Genomic DNA, 15,677 nt, shown 5'->3' with positions numbered 1-15,677 from the left:
TACAAGCATTTTCAAGACCAAAGACTATAGATAAGGACTACATTAAGGCCATCCATCTCTTGTAACAACCCTCTCTGGAAGTCAAGGGTGTGATACTAAATTGCAGTTATGTAAACGGCACAAGGACTCTGAAGACTGCTTGTCCTATCACAACTTCATGGATGGGGATGGATACAAAGAGGAGCAGGCAAGAAAGAGCATTCTGGAAAGTGGATTCAACTTGAAAGACCACACGGACACACAACGACGGTGGAGTTGGCTGTGCAGATGGGCCCAGCAGATGGTCTGGTGGTGCTAGAAGAGGAGGGAACTGGGTGGCTACATGCAAATCTAAGATAGATGTGTTTCCAAGGTATCTGACTCTCTCACAAGAAAGCTGCTCTTCTACTGTGGGAACCTCTGTATTGGCACTTAGCACCAGGAAATCCAATAAAGCTGAAAATTACAGGGCATACATATTCTGTTAACACCAACTCTTTATTTGCACTGTAGCTGTGAACCATTTAATTATATGGTTAACGAAAAAAAGGCACCAGGCTGAGGCAGAATAATTACATGTGGAGACTCAAGTTGTTCTTCATGGGGGAAAGAACCAACCTAGTTTGGGTACTTTAGCTTCACTGGATCAAGTCATTCATTTTTCTTAATCTTTTTTTTTCTTAATCTTCATGTGCTATGTCACATCGGTTCCCATACAAAGTAAAGCCCCACCCAACTGATGGTTTGAAGTTTTCACGTTACCTTGATGTCTCCATCCATGGTCAGGGTAAAGCTTAGCGAATTCTCACCATAGCTGTCAATGTGGATATCTGGCGGCGGGATCACTGAAGACAAAAGGGGATTCAAAGAGAAACCACGCAATGAAAAGGGAGGAAGGCAGGAATTCAGTGTTCAACTCAACAGACAAAGCGACCTTTCAGCTGGGGAACAAAGGGCACTTCTTTGGCTGTCTTTACTATCTCTTTACCACTGTTTCCCTGAAGCTGAGGTCGGGCCCACCATTGCTTGGTGAACACACAGCAATCTTGGCTGGGTCTGGAAATTAGGTCGAGCAGAAAAGTTCCATTATGTAAATGTCCCCAAGCAGCCCGGCTTCACCCTGATTCTTAAAGCGAAGAGATCACTGTGAGAGCTACCTTTATTGGCACTACAAAGTCCAGCAGCCTCAAGCCCTTTTTGAGGGTGACAATGGGATGAATCAGAAGTGATAAACAGAGGTGCAGCAAAATAAGAAGAAGGTGGCCTCTGGGGTCAGCAAACTTGAGTTCAGATTCCTGTTCTCTGATGTTTAACAGCTGGTCATCTGGGGCAAGTGACTTCTCTCCTTTGAGCCTAAGATACACATTTCTATGTATGTTTAGTGCCTACCACTCAATTCCCTTTCCGATAGTCTCATTTATGGCAGATGAAAGAGCCAGTAAGCAACTGGTGTTCTCCAAAAGATCAGAACTCAGCCTGAAAGGTAAGGTGGGCAAGGAGAGCGTGGTTCAGAGAAAAGACTACTCTCAGGTCATCTGACAAGCATGGCAGTCTCTGCCCACAAGAAAGCTGTCAGTGCTGAGATGAGCGTAATCCAAGCTCGTTCCACTGCATAACATGTGATCAGAAGACACAATTCAAATGAATGAGTTTATGAGATTCTCAGCACATATGTCCCTTATACAGGAAATGGAAGAAAGACTCGAAATAGTGGTTTACATCTGGTGGCAAAAGAGATGTTTCAAAATCTGGAGGTGTACCTCTAAACAAACAGGTCATAAAACTGGGCTTGAGGAAAACACAATAACCAGAAAAAAGGATGTGAGAAGTTTCAGGAATCCAAATCCAATTCAAACAACAAGGATGCTATATTAAAGCCAACCTGAATTAAAATCATGGTGACCAGGGGCAGGTCCCAATTTTCTTCAAAGCCCAGTTTTCTCAGCTACGAAATGAGGATAAAAATACTTCTCTCCTTGGAGTCAAGTAAAACAAGAAGCATGGTGCTTAGTACACAAGAAGGGCTCAATGATGGTGGCTCTTCCCATGGCCATTATTACCAACCCACCAGGTTCGCTAATGACCCTGCATTTCTGGCTGATATCGCTGCCGTCTTTGTCCTTCACCTGCTTATGTTATGATCCAAGGTCATAGGTATCTCACACTGCTTGCTGACATGCAGCATAGTGGCCTTCTGTACATGCTCTAACCAAAACACATGTGAGGAGCTGAGACTCATCAAAATCAGAGAGATGAAGCTTAAGAAAAGCAACCACCCCCTGAGATTTTCAAATGCAGGTGAGACTTGTGCCTACAGAGCTCTAGGAAGACTCCCACCTTCCCAAATCCCTTCTATTAAGTATAAATGGCCAGAATGTATTGGACCAGATTTTGCACAGAAAGGATAAGCCTAAAAACTAAAGGGATGGTGAATCGAGCAGCATGCTTTCTCAATCACCTGCAGGCATTTTGCCCACCAACTGGCAGTGCTAAGTCTGGCTGCCTATTGCCCTGACCGCCACATTGCAGATTTTAGAGGGGATCAGAGTGATTCTCGATGACTCAGAGTTTTTGTCTCACAGGCGCTAGGTAAAGAAAAATCCCCTAATCACATTCCATGTCACAGGGTTCATGTGGTTTTTATATCTGCAAGTCCAGAAATGAAAGTCCCCAGTGCCATGGCTAAGATGAGAAAAACCATTCAGAAAGATGAGCTACTGTCCATCTCCCAACGTGCATCAGAACCCTTAGTTGCTTCAGTTCACTTATGCACCAGCTATTTCTTTGGTTCCCACTAGATACCAGTGATAGAGTGGAGAAAACAGACCAGATCTCAGCCCTCATGAGGCACACATGCAAAATGATATGCAGCCACCCTGGCAAGCAGAGCAGCCCAGTGGGTCACACGTGTCTCAGCCCAGAGGGAAGCGTGTAGCATGAGAGTTAAAAAAGGGCACAGGCTTCAGAGTCAGGCATGTCAGGTTCCAGTCCCAAGCACGTCACTCACTGGTTGTATGGCCTGCGGCAAGTGACATCCTCTTTCCCCTTCTTACCTAATCTGGTAGCTGTTCTGATGGATCAACTAGGTGAGCTAATGTATACAAAACAGTGCACACTCAGAGTGCCCAAGGTCAGCCCGAGTGCCAGAAACCATCACTGACGGTTTGTTGGTGACAGTGGGAGAAGTCACAAATCCCAGGGTGGACCTTTCTTAAAATGCCACAAACGAACATGTACAGAACCATCCCCATCTTTAGTGAGAAGGAGGACTCCTTCCATTTTAGATATTGCACATGCTCACAAAAGGATGGGCACCCTGGCCTTCAGAAATCCCTGCAATTCTAGGAGGAGGAATGCACTCAGCAGTCACATAAAAAGACTTCTGCTTGGAGATACTCAGAAGTGTGCATGTGCTAGGGAGAAAGAAGCTGTGTGAAGTTTTCTAATCTATGCTGCTCCTTTCTAGTCATATTGAAGGTCATTTCCAAAGGGCCCTATCTTTTCTAAATCTGCAAATGCTGGTGGAATCATTTACCTTTTCCTTTTATGGTGGTAATGGATTTAGAATCGCTCCAGTTTCCTATTCCACGACTAGTCACCGCAGCCACCTTTTTAAATTAGAGTGTGAATTAGTATGAAATAAAGGCAATACACCACACGGCAAGAATTCTAAATGAGCTAAAGGGGCGAAACTTTGACAATGAGGGTGGAAAAAATTATATAGAGAGTGACCCGTGATGTTCAGGGACCCCAGCAACTGAAATGAGGGGAAAGAAACAAAGGAAAGGAGTTTGGGCACAGGAAATTAGGATAGTCCTGAGATTATAATATTGCTCTTGATTGACAGATGTCAAGCTTCTTCTAAAGGGCAGGTGTGTATGTATAGGTGATCTAAGTTCTAAATGCACACATATATAAAAGGGATACTGGGGAAATTAGTGCAAGGGAGTCTTTGGAGGGTGTGCACGTAATGGTCTCAAACATGCTTTACACAAAAATCTATCTTTTCTGCTAAAGATAATATAATATGTCATAAGAACCTCACAAAATCAGTTTATAAATGCCACTTATCATAGCTCTGCCACACCCTGCAGCTAAAGATAAGCAGAAAAGGTTGGGTGCAAAAGTTAAAGGTGATGGAAAGCTAGCAGAAAACCTGGTTACAAGCTGGGGAAGCCGCATCGCGTAAGTGCTTGATTATCTGCAGGAAGTCTGCTTCTCCCCTTGGGACAAGGAGCTGGGTATTTTATGGACTACCAATATGCACTCTTAAAAGTAAGCACAGAGTACTCAGGAAATGGAAACATCTCTCTAGGTTCTAAGACTGACCAGAGGGCCAGGACAGATGTGAATACTCACTCTGACGGTGTACAGAGCGTTGACCAGTAAGTTCTTTATTTCTGTAGAGTTACTAGTAGCCCTCTGGGAGGCCCACATTTTGGAACCGCTCCTGCTATATTCTACCTAAAATGAGAAGAAAAAATGAGTAAAAGGTAATGAGAGATCTAGAGCACCCTATAACCTTAAAAAGTGGCAGGAGGAAGGGCTGGGGTTGTAGCTCAGTGGTAAAGTGCTTGCCTTGCCTGCGTGAGGCGTTGGGTTCAAGCCTCAGCACCACATATAAATAAATAAAATAGAGGTACTGTGTCCATCTACAACTGAAAACAAAATATTAAAAAAAAAAAAAAAGTGGCAGGAGGGGAAAGAGGAATGTGGGGTACCAGATGTTCTGACAGGTGGGTCAATATCCATAAAATTATGGCAAATCAATTCCTAGTTGTACGGGCATAAAGAAATCTCTCACCCTGCCACCCATGTCCACTCCCGGAAGGTACTTACAATGTACTCTCGAATAAGACCATGGGTGTGGATGGGAGGAGTCCAGTGTCCAACAATCACACCTTCTGCTTCCCTGTGGAGTGACAGCTGGAGATTTCGAGGGGCATCTGGCACTACAAAAAGAGGCAACTTGCAAGTCAAGCTATCCCTGTGTGCAGATGACATGATCTCATACACAGATCACAGGAATCTCTGGAGGGTGCAAAAAACTACTGAAAGTGCTAAATGAACTCAGTAAAGTTGCAAAATACAAGACCAATAAACAAAAATCAGGAGCATTTCTACACACCACCAACAGACTTGCTTTGAAAAAAGAAATTAAGAAATCAATATCATTTACAATAGTAACCAAAAATGAACAGATAAAATACCTAGGAATAAATTTAACTAAGAAAGTAAGGTGAAAGAACTCTACAATGAAAGCTATAAATACTGATGAAAGAAAATGAAGAGATACACATGCACACACACAAAAGGACATCCCTTAAACATGGGTTGGAAGAATCAATACTGCTCAAATGTATATACCACCTAAAGCAATCTACAGATTCTGTGCAGTCCCTATCAGAATACCAATGATGTTCTTCACATTAAAAGAAAAAATACTTCTAAAATTTGCATAGAACCATAGAAGATCCTGAATGGCCAAAGCAATCCTATGCGAAAAGAACAAAGCTGGACATGTGACAATACCTGTCCTCGAAACATCCTACAAAGCTGTAGAAATCAAAAGAGCATAAAAAGAGACATGGAGACCAATAAAACAGAACAAAGAGTCCAGGAGTGAGTCCACATATTTACATTAACTGATTTTTGATAAAGGCACCAAGAACATACACTGAAGAAAGGACAGTTTCTTCTTCAATAAAAAATAAATTAAAAAAAAAAGCCTGAAACAGATAAAACACTTAAATGTAAGATTCCCCAAACTATGAAACTAAAAGAAAACAGGGGAAATACTTCAGGACAATGGTCTGGGCAAAGATTCCTTTTTTATAATATGACCCCAAGAAACACAAAAGTAAAAATTTTGTAGGCTACATGTCTCATTTGTCTTTAAACAAAAAACAAAAAAAAAAAAAAAAAAGGAAAGGAAAAGCCTTCTACACAATATATAAAATAATTAATAGAGTGAAGGGGCAACCTATTCATCCAACAAGGAAATTAACAGTCAGAATACAGAAGGACTTCAACAATTCAATTGCAAAAAGAAAAAAAAAATCTGATTAAAAAATGGTCAAATGGACATTTCTCAAAAGAACATATTCAAATGGTCAAAAAGTAAATGAAAAAAAAGCTAAGTATCTCTAATCATCAGGGAAATACTAATCAAAATCACAATGACATATCATCTTACTCCAGGTAGAATGGCCATTATCAAAAAGGCAAAAATAAAAAATGCTGGCAAAGATGTAGAGAAAGGGTAATCCTACAATGCTGGTGGGAATATAACAAATCAGTCCAGCCATATGGCAAGTTGCACAGACGTTTCTCAAAAAATTACCAACAGAACTATCCCAAGACTCAACAATTCCACTATGGAGAACATACCAGAGAACAGAAGGAAATCAGTATATCTAAGAGGTACCCATACTCCCAGGTTCACTGCAGCACTATGCACACCAGTCAAGATATGAAATCAACCTCGGTGCACAACGAGGGATGAAAGGATAAAGAAAATGTGGTTTGTATGCGTGTGTGTTAAACCATAAGAATGAAATTCAGTCATTGTAGCAACGTGGATGAGCCTGGAAGACAGTGTTAAGTGAAATAATCCAGGCACAGAAAGGCAAATAAATACTGCATGTTCTTGCTTACATATAGAAACTAAAAAACTAAAATCTTCATCTCATAGTGGTTAACAGAGCCCAGCAAGGGAAGGATGGAAAGGTGGTTAACAGGTACACAGTGCAGCTGGACAGAAGGAATAACTTCTGATGTTCTAGAGCACAGTAGGGTAACTATGGATGACAACAACTAATTGAATACTTCAAAACAGGTAGGAAAGAGATTGAATGTTCCTAACACAAAGAAACGACAAATGTCTGAGGTCATTACCTATTATATACCTGTATTGAAATGACACAGTATACCCCATAATTATATGCAATTATTTTGCATTAATTTGAAATAAATATATATGTATATGTGTATACATGTATGTATATATAATATATATAATACATATTATTTATACACATAAATATACTTTATATATGTGCATGTGTGTGTGTGTGTGTATATATGTATATATATTTTTTTTTTTTGAAAGAGTTAACTTGAGGTTAAAACCCATTCACATAGTGGTCAACTAGAAGAATTTTCCTGTGCTTTAAACAAAAATAAGAGGGAATATAGATTGGTGTTTTTAAAAATGAGAGAGAAAGAAAGAAACTATAAATAGAAAAAAGACTAGTAGAATAAAGGGAAGTGAGTGGGAGAAGGGGAGAGAGGAAGCGCTTGGTACTGAATGGGAAAAAGTTATATTCTATGTCTCTATGACAAAATGAACCCCAAAATTATATAGAACTATAATGCACCAATAAAAAAAAAAACACAAAATGCCCCATAAAAATTGCAAAACAAGGAAAAGAAGGAATCTTTTTCCTTCTAGAAAAATAAGGAATCTAGGTGCTAGGACCTATCCACTAAAAGGTCCGTTCGCTTGGTCTCCACATTGACAAGATACATTTCCTCTTCTTCAAAAGCGCAAGGTGTGCTGTCCACATATCAGATCAGGGTTCAGTTGAGTCAGATGTAAATCTGTGGGTCACAGGGCTGCAGGATGGGATCACTTGGCAGACTGAGTCACAACTGGCCCTGGACGTCAATGCTGAGATCTTAATTGTCAATGACAGCCCCTGCTGCCTCAGTCTCTCGTACCACAAAACAGATCCATGGGCATGACTGCCAAGGAATAAGACTAATTTTCTAACATCACAGAAATTCTACATCCAAATGAATGTGATCACCTTCAAAGCAGACTCCTTAATGAGTTCAGTGATATGTATTCAAGATACTTCAGGCGAGGGGAAAAATGAAGAGAATAAGCAGATCATCAAGTTAGCTACTCTGAAAGGAGGAAGCAGGGAGCTATCTTAGATCCATGAATTTAGCAAATTTCTTTAAAGTTTAGTCACAAAACTACTGACATGCCTTGTATGTTAATGATGATGAGCTCCTAAGCAAGGGAAATGCCTACAGAAAGGCAGAGGCAGAAACCAGAAACACAGGAGGGCAATGGTGGAGAGAATCTGAAATTAACCTATCTCAAGGTACAAGAGCATTCTCTGCCATAGTAAGAATAAATGTTAAATAGCTCAGGCTAGACCACAGAACTTAACCACAGAATTTCCACGCAGGAAAGGCAGAGGTAAGTATATACCTGCATTCCTGAGCATCCTTGGGAAAACCTGCTCAACATCCCACATGAGGTCTTGTACATACCATAAAAATAAGATCATAACACTTACACCCTTCTGGAGTCCGCAGGGTCACAAAGTCATTGGTGTTGTGTGCCTTGCTTAGGCATTGAACCTGTACTTTAACTTGATACGTGGTGTCTGGTTTCAAGACTTTTAATACAGTGTTTGTTTTGTTGCTGTGAGTCTCCAGAGTCTTCCATATACTCTCTCCAACCACCCTGGCCAAAAGAACAAAGAAACAGTCTCAGCAAAGTAGCATGGGTGGCTAATCAAGAGCCACAGAGTGATTATCACAAGAGAATTTACAGATCATCCAGTGGTGATGAAGACCATGGCAGAGATGGGACCCACCTGTAGTAGACATTATATACACAAGAAGCAGAGGGCATTTTTTTGGGTCGCATCCAGGTCAAAGTTACATCCCCAGAGAAGTCAGCTGTCCACTGAAGATTCTGTACTTTGTATACAGTTAACTCATCTAGAGAGATAAGGTGAAAAGAGACAAAGAAAGTTATATCTTATAAATCCTCAAATTTCAAAGGACCCGGGCTTTTAAGCAGGGGCTGCTGCAATCTAAACTGTCAGGAGATCACAATCACTATCTGAAAAGACATTCCAGAAAATATAGCTGACACCTCCCTATGCAAGCTTCCCGAGGGTTCCCCATTTCCAATGGTGGTATTGTTCCTGGCATTTCACCTCCCTCCTGCCCAAGGCAATTTAACCTTGATTCTCAAAGAGAACACTGCAAGTCCAAGGACAGTGTCATAGCAGGATATGTCACTAAATACACTCCAGAGAGGACTGAGTTAACCCCATCAGCAGTCTGAGGCTCTGAGAGAGCAATGGCACATCAGCAAGAGGTGGGAAGTCTGTTGAAAACAAATCCAGCCCCTTCACCAACAGGAAGGAGGTAGCGGGAAGTTATATCAAAGTGGGCCAGGCCTCGGCTCACTTGTGCTCTGAGGTGGGGCACGAATCCATTTCAGTTTCAGATTCTGTTTTGTTTTTTGCTGTGCTGGGGCTGGAACGCCAGCCTTGCATATGTTAGACAAGTGCTCCATCACTGAGCTGTACCCCAGCCATCATATTCAGACTAAGGGAAGGTTTCAGAGGCTCCTAGCTGGAAGTCCCCCCAGTGTGCGATGCACTCACCACTGCAGGCCGCCTCGTCACTCTCATCCGAGCAGTCCAGGAAGCCATCGCAGCGCTCCGAGAGTACGATGCAGGCCTCGCCGTCCTCACACTTGAACTCCCTGCTCATGCAGGTCAAGGTGCTGTGTGTGGCTGAAACACAAAGAGCCTTCCTGAACCCAGGGAAGGACCACCTTGCACCAGTGGTCCAGGTTCATCTACATTTAGGAAAAGTAGTTTGAATTCTTTTGGCTAAAAGGCATCTGCTTCAAAACACCTTTCCGTGTTTTGAACATGCACGGAGGAGAACATGCACTGGCAGGGCTGTGCCTTCTGATTCACTGTTACCTACTGGATCTCCCTTCAGGAAGGCTGTGAAATTTGGAGGCAAACTCGGGTCTAAGTCTTCATTCTATCTAAGCTGGAGCAAGCTGCTTAGTATCAAGAGTGCAGTTCCCCTAGGCAAAATTGGGTGACAATTCTACTGCTCTTGCATCTGCAGGGATCTAGCAAAATCAAGCACCTGAGTGGTTCCTGGCTCCTGGCAGGCACCAACAAGCTGTCGCTAGGACTCCATAGTAATAATTACTTTGTTCCTATTCTTGGGTCCTAGAATGACACTCTGACTTCTGGCTTGAGTAATAAACATAATGAGATGGATCACAATAAGGTTAAGAGGCATGCCTACTTGATGCAGTATTTTTAGTTGTATAGGTTCAAAGAATTTTCACAGGAAAGGAAATAATGCAAAATAAAGGTAAAGTTAAGAGTTATGTAATTATAGCAGGCTACTAACCAGCTCTAGAAAGGAAGTGGTAACAATGCGATTGCAAATGACCCTAAGGAAAAACAAAGGAGCCAATGGCATGGAGAGCAAATCTGCTGCCCCAGGGTGGTCAGAGCCAGGTCCAGAAGTGGGTACTTCAGACCTTCATTATCCAGACCCACACCGCCTACCCGAGCCCAGACAAGGAAGGGCTTTTCCCACCCGAGCCCAGACAAGGAAGGGCTTTTCCCGAGACCCAAAGCTAACAGTGAGTAGCAGATAAATTCAACCTTGCTGTTCCAAGTCAAAGATTTTCACATTCCTATCCCTGAAACCTGCTAATAAGGTACTTTGCTTCGCAAAAGGGACTTAACAGATGTGATTAAATAAAGGATCTTGATGTAGGGAGTTTGGCCTGGAATTTTCAGATGGTCCCCTCTAGTCACATGATTTCTTCAAGGTAGAGAACCTTTGCTGGTTATGGCCAGAGGCAGATTTGTGAAGAGAGTAGGAGGGTTCGCAGGTGGAGGCAGGAGCCATGAGACTCTAGAGGGCAGCCCCAGAGGAACCGCCCTGCCTTCACCTTGGTTTGAGCCTAGTGACACCGTGTCAGATTTCAGACTCACAGAACTAGCAGAAAATACGAGTGTTGTTTCCTGATACTCTGTCTGAGGCAATTCATTACAGTGGCCAGGGAAACCAATATACACTCCAGGCCCTGTGTTTGTCCAGATCTCATGCTGAGGATTCTGTCTTGGTTTCCTGAGCTCAGACTATAATTTCTCCATTGGGATTCAGGAACAAAATCCCTGCTAGCTCTTACCCTCCATCCCATATGCAAATAAACACACACACTCTACCATACAATGACTACATCATTTTATATCAGTATCACGAACCACGCCTGCACTCCAGATTTTTTAAAAAGTCTGATCTAAAATAGTTTCAATAAATTTCTTTAATCATGCCCTCTAAATTCTATTCCAGGATATTGATAGAAGAAGAAATTACAAAAAGAGCTTCTAAGTCACTGTAATCATCTAAGAGCAAAGAATCAACAGGAGTAATTCTTTAACAATCTTCTAGGGAACTTCTGAAGTGTACAGACTCCTGGGACTTGCCCCACACCTACTGTAGCAGACCACAGTAGGAGCAGAGTGTGTGCAGTATTTAAAAGTTCCCATGTGAATCCAGCGAGGAAAATCGGCCAGGGCTGAGAGCCTCTGCTGGTGAGACAGAGGTAGAGAGACTGCATAGAGCTCACAGCAGAACAACCAGGATGGTCAACAGAAATGGATCCAGGATCCAGGGATATTTTCCTAGAGACCATAAGGTATGAAGGTTGCTAGGGAGAAAGACAGTGAGAGCAGGTGTGGAACACTTAATAATTGTTCTCGATGAATTTTCATGCAAAGGAATTGAGAACTCTGCATGAGTCTCTAGGATGGTGATACAGACTTGCAAAAAAAAAAAAAAGAGCTAATACAGTGTGCGGTGGTCCCGCACTATTTGTAGGAGATTGGCTGCAGGATCCCTTCAGACACCAAACTCCAAAGAGGCTCAAGTCCCTTATATACAGTATATAATTCACACACATCTTCCTGTATACTTTAAATCTTCCCTAGATTACTTATAATACTTAATGCAATGTAAATACTATGCAAATCAGTAATATGCTGTTTTGTTTAAGGAATAATAAGAACCAAAATCTGTACATGTTCAGTACAGATACATAGGTACATTTATATATATACACGCACATACACACACACACACACTATATATACCTACATATATATACATATAAATACATATTTTTTTCAGTCCACAGTTGGTTGAATCCACAGACACAGAATTTGCAGATACACAGGGAAAAGGAAACTACCAAAACCACTTATGAGGCTTTTCACAAACTATAATCCTATACATCAAGAAAATCATTGTATTACAGAAATCTATTAAATGCTGAGCTGAAATTGGTTTGTCTTGAGGCAGGGGTGGACAACTGCATTACATATACAAGCATATTGGAGATTTACAGAAAGGTTCAAGAACCACTGCTGTAACAGTCTCAGGAGCCAAGACAGACTTCATCCTTCCATGCAGTGAGCATTAATGCATCAGGTACAGCTCCAATCACTAAGAACATGCTGATGTGTAGGACAGACAAGTCACCTACCATGAGAGAGATGATCTTCTCTTGAAGATCTCTTGCTACAAGCAAGCCAACCAACAAATACATCATTTCAGATAGTGTAAGAGCCACAAAGGAACGCAGAGTAATGGTATCTGAGTTAAAGGGGTGGGTAGTCACACTACTTCATATACGACAGTCTGGGAGGGATACTGCTCAGAAGGGGACCATTTGAAAAACACAAGATTCCCAACACAAAAGTCTTCCACTGGACAAGAATGTGAGAAAACTATTGTCAAATGACAGTTGAGTAGGACTGCTAGATGTCTGAGGCCTCCTTATGAAATATGTCTCAAAACATTAAAAGCAAGAAAACCCAGACAAGAGATTCTGGGAATAAGGTTGTCATTAATCTCTGCAAATTTTTCAACTGATTATTAAAGAGATGGCTGATGGACACTTAGAACAGGAAGTTGTGGACAGCAGGAGCCAGCTTCTCTCTGAGAGGAATCATAGCACACTCATCCCATTTTGTTTTTCATAAGGTAAGTGGATTCACAGATTCAGTAAAATTGTGGAGATGGCATATCTTGATTTTAAAACCCTGAATTCAGCAATATCCTTGTGATAAGACAAATTTGAAACAGCCTGAAAACACAGATTTAAAGAATGCCAATTAATGGATTACTATCACCCAGGAGGGACTCTGTAGGTCTTTGCTTCTTTGTTGGTTATTTTTAATGTTCATCTTGTCGTATGATCTCTTATTTGGCTCAGATGTTCTGACTGTCACTTTGTTGAGTGTGGGATCAGCCTGTCCTGTTCTTTTAATGTCCCAGGGGTCTGCTGCATTCATTCTTTTAACATAAGAGAAGACTTTTGTACTAAGCCCTGTTCGATTTCTTTGTTAGGTTTGGTGAATTCCACTCTGATAAAAGATATTTCCAAATGGATAAAAGATCACAAACTTCTACCTAAACAAATAACCCAGTCTGGTACTGACAGGATGACTCTCTTTGAGCCTCAATTTTCCTATCTCTACTATGGAGACAATGCAGACAATTAAGTAAAAGAATGTTGACAATTAAGTAAAATAAACATAATTTACTTGAGAATAATGGAAAACACATTAAAGCCCATCACCAAGTGTTCATTTCCCTTTTTAAATTCTGATTATTTTACCAGAAAATAAGTTCTCTTGTTGACTCTGCAATACCTGCAGATGTAACAAGCCCACTTTCCAAGTTTTCATTCAATTCAGTAAGGACATTTCAAACAGCAGGGTCATTTGCAAAGCATCAGAAACAATTCTAACAGCAAACAGCAAAGCAGAAGCAGCCTAAAGAAGAGTGCTTGGGATAAAGCAAATAGAAAAATAAAACAAGAGCCCAAAAGAGTAAGAAAGCAGAAGGGCACAATAATGAAACAAATACAAATGAATAAGGCAATGGAATTGAATCCTCTGGTTCCTGGGTTCCAGATAACAAGTAGCAGGTATAATGATATACAGGGATTCATCCCCCAAAAGCATCTAAATTTACTCAGGTCCCGATTGCTGACCAAGAGCAGAAGGTTAGGAACGGGATCCCTCACAGCTTCCAAGAAAAAGCAAACCAATAAAAATCACCCTAGCCTGCAAATTAAAAAAGTGGAAAAGTCAAACGTTATCTTGAAAAAAAAAAAAAAAGACTCCTAGGAAGCAATTTATCAAACTCCCTGACTTTTGGACAAAGAAAGGCTCCTTCGGACAGCTGAAACAAAAGCAGAAGCAACATTCATGAAGAAGGGAGGTGTGAATGAGGGGGGCCTTGGGACCCCTGTAGAAAAAAAAAACACATTTAGAAAAACCTATTCGCTGTGAGATAAATAAGCTTTATATCTCAGGTTAAGGACCTGGCCAAGATGATTTTTCCCTGTGGTCAGTAGCCTGTCAAGACCTAAAGGACCCAGTGGAATCTGTCTCTACAAGCCCTTAGCTACGGAGCCTCTTAAAGGAGACCACAGAGTGTGAAAACTGGTGAAGACTCAGAAGGGGTTAGGTATAGACGGTCTCCAGAAGGCCAACTGCCGACACATCCCAGGAAGGGGCAACTCCTCCCAGCTACAGCTCACATGCCTTGCTTCCTACCAGGATGCTGCACACCAACTCAGACTCCAGTGCCCATCCATCACCCATGGTGGTCCCTGGCTCCACACAGGGAAACCTGCCAATGCCCCACCTGGGCTATAGCATCAGCCTTCTAGGTATCCAGAGGAGAGATCTCTCTTCCTTCCTGCTGATCTTCACAGACGAGGACTCACAGGCTGCTAAAAGAACACTACCTCTAATGTATCAACATGCCTTCTTCCTTTCTCATCTCACGGTCCCCTTTCATTGGCTTCCTCAGTAGCACCCAGCCTCCAATCGTACCTCCACCTTCTAATCCATTCCTCTCATGATAAAGTCCAAGTGCCCAGACTGTCTCTACACACTCACCATTTTGCCCATGCATGGTGCGGGGAGCCACCCAGGGCCTGTACAAGAACCAAACTTGGTTGAACTATTAGACAGAAGGATCTAGCCTCAGGAACTGCCTGAGTCATGTGGTTATCCTGTGCTGGTTCACCACTGAAGTTCAAACACAAGCTAGGATGTGGGAGTGACCTGCTAGAGCCAAATGGCTTGCTTGTCTCCACCTGCTATCCTGTTTTTCTCAAAGAAGCTCCTACTCGTCCCCTTCTGATCTGTACCACTATAAATAAACCAAGCAAGGGCTCCTTTCTTTGTTAGAGCCAACCCTTATAGATGGCTCAATAGGTCACGCCCCTGCTTTTACGATAATTCTGTCTTCTGTTGTTATTTCTGATAAATAAATTTCATAGCTTTTATTTCCCAGTCAGCCCACCCCTCCTATAGGAACACTTTCCCTTGCCACTGTGGGACATGTGGCGAGACACAGCCCTTTACAGACCTGTTTCCTTGTGTCTCTGAACTTCTGTCTATTCATGTTGTCCCTCATGGCTGGGATGCCCACCATCTGCAACCTTTCCCTGCTTTTCTGCATTAAAACTCTCTCAGAGCCAAGAGCAGAGGCATACTGTAGTCCTAGCCATTCTGGAGGCTGAGGCGAGGGGACTCCCTGAGCCCAAGAGTTCAGGGTCAGTTTGGGCAATGTAGCAAGACCCCATCTCCTATAAACAACAAAACCCACTTCTCACACATTATCAACCAGGATGCCTTTCCTGACTGACTGCCATCTCTCTGGAGGATGGCTAGGTCCATTCTGAACTATGTGAGTTCCTTGGATGCTTTTGCCACTGCCTACCTCGCACTGAAATATAGCTGCTGATTTGTGGTCCTCCCACCAGACTGTATCCCAGCAAACGATCAGTGCCTGCCACATTGTGCGTGATCGATGAA

At 42.1% G+C, this 15,677-nt stretch overlaps 1 protein-coding gene across 1 annotated transcript in view; it reads right to left on the bottom strand.

Annotated features, from left to right (window-relative positions):
* Window positions 1–15,677, bottom strand: part of SORL1 (sortilin related receptor 1) — a 154,892-nt gene that overhangs the window by 14,709 nt on the left and 124,506 nt on the right. Inside the window, exons 33-39 of the mRNA XM_079105505.1 lie at window positions 9,399–9,530; window positions 8,595–8,721; window positions 8,292–8,461; window positions 4,819–4,931; window positions 4,339–4,443; window positions 3,515–3,587; window positions 742–824 (exon numbers count right to left, since the gene is read on the bottom strand). Coding sequence (XP_078961631.1) covers window positions 742–824; window positions 3,515–3,587; window positions 4,339–4,443; window positions 4,819–4,931; window positions 8,292–8,461; window positions 8,595–8,721; window positions 9,399–9,530 — 803 coding nt within the window. The remainder of the gene's footprint in view (window positions 1–741; window positions 825–3,514; window positions 3,588–4,338; window positions 4,444–4,818; window positions 4,932–8,291; window positions 8,462–8,594; window positions 8,722–9,398; window positions 9,531–15,677) is intronic.

The sequence above is a fragment of the Sciurus vulgaris genome, assembly GCF_902686455.1.
Source record: "Sciurus vulgaris genome assembly, chromosome: 11".
Lineage (NCBI taxonomy): Eukaryota > Metazoa > Chordata > Mammalia > Rodentia > Sciuridae > Sciurus > Sciurus vulgaris.
The sequence above is the reverse complement of the archived record's forward strand: the minus strand, read 5'-3'. Positions and strand labels throughout refer to the sequence as shown.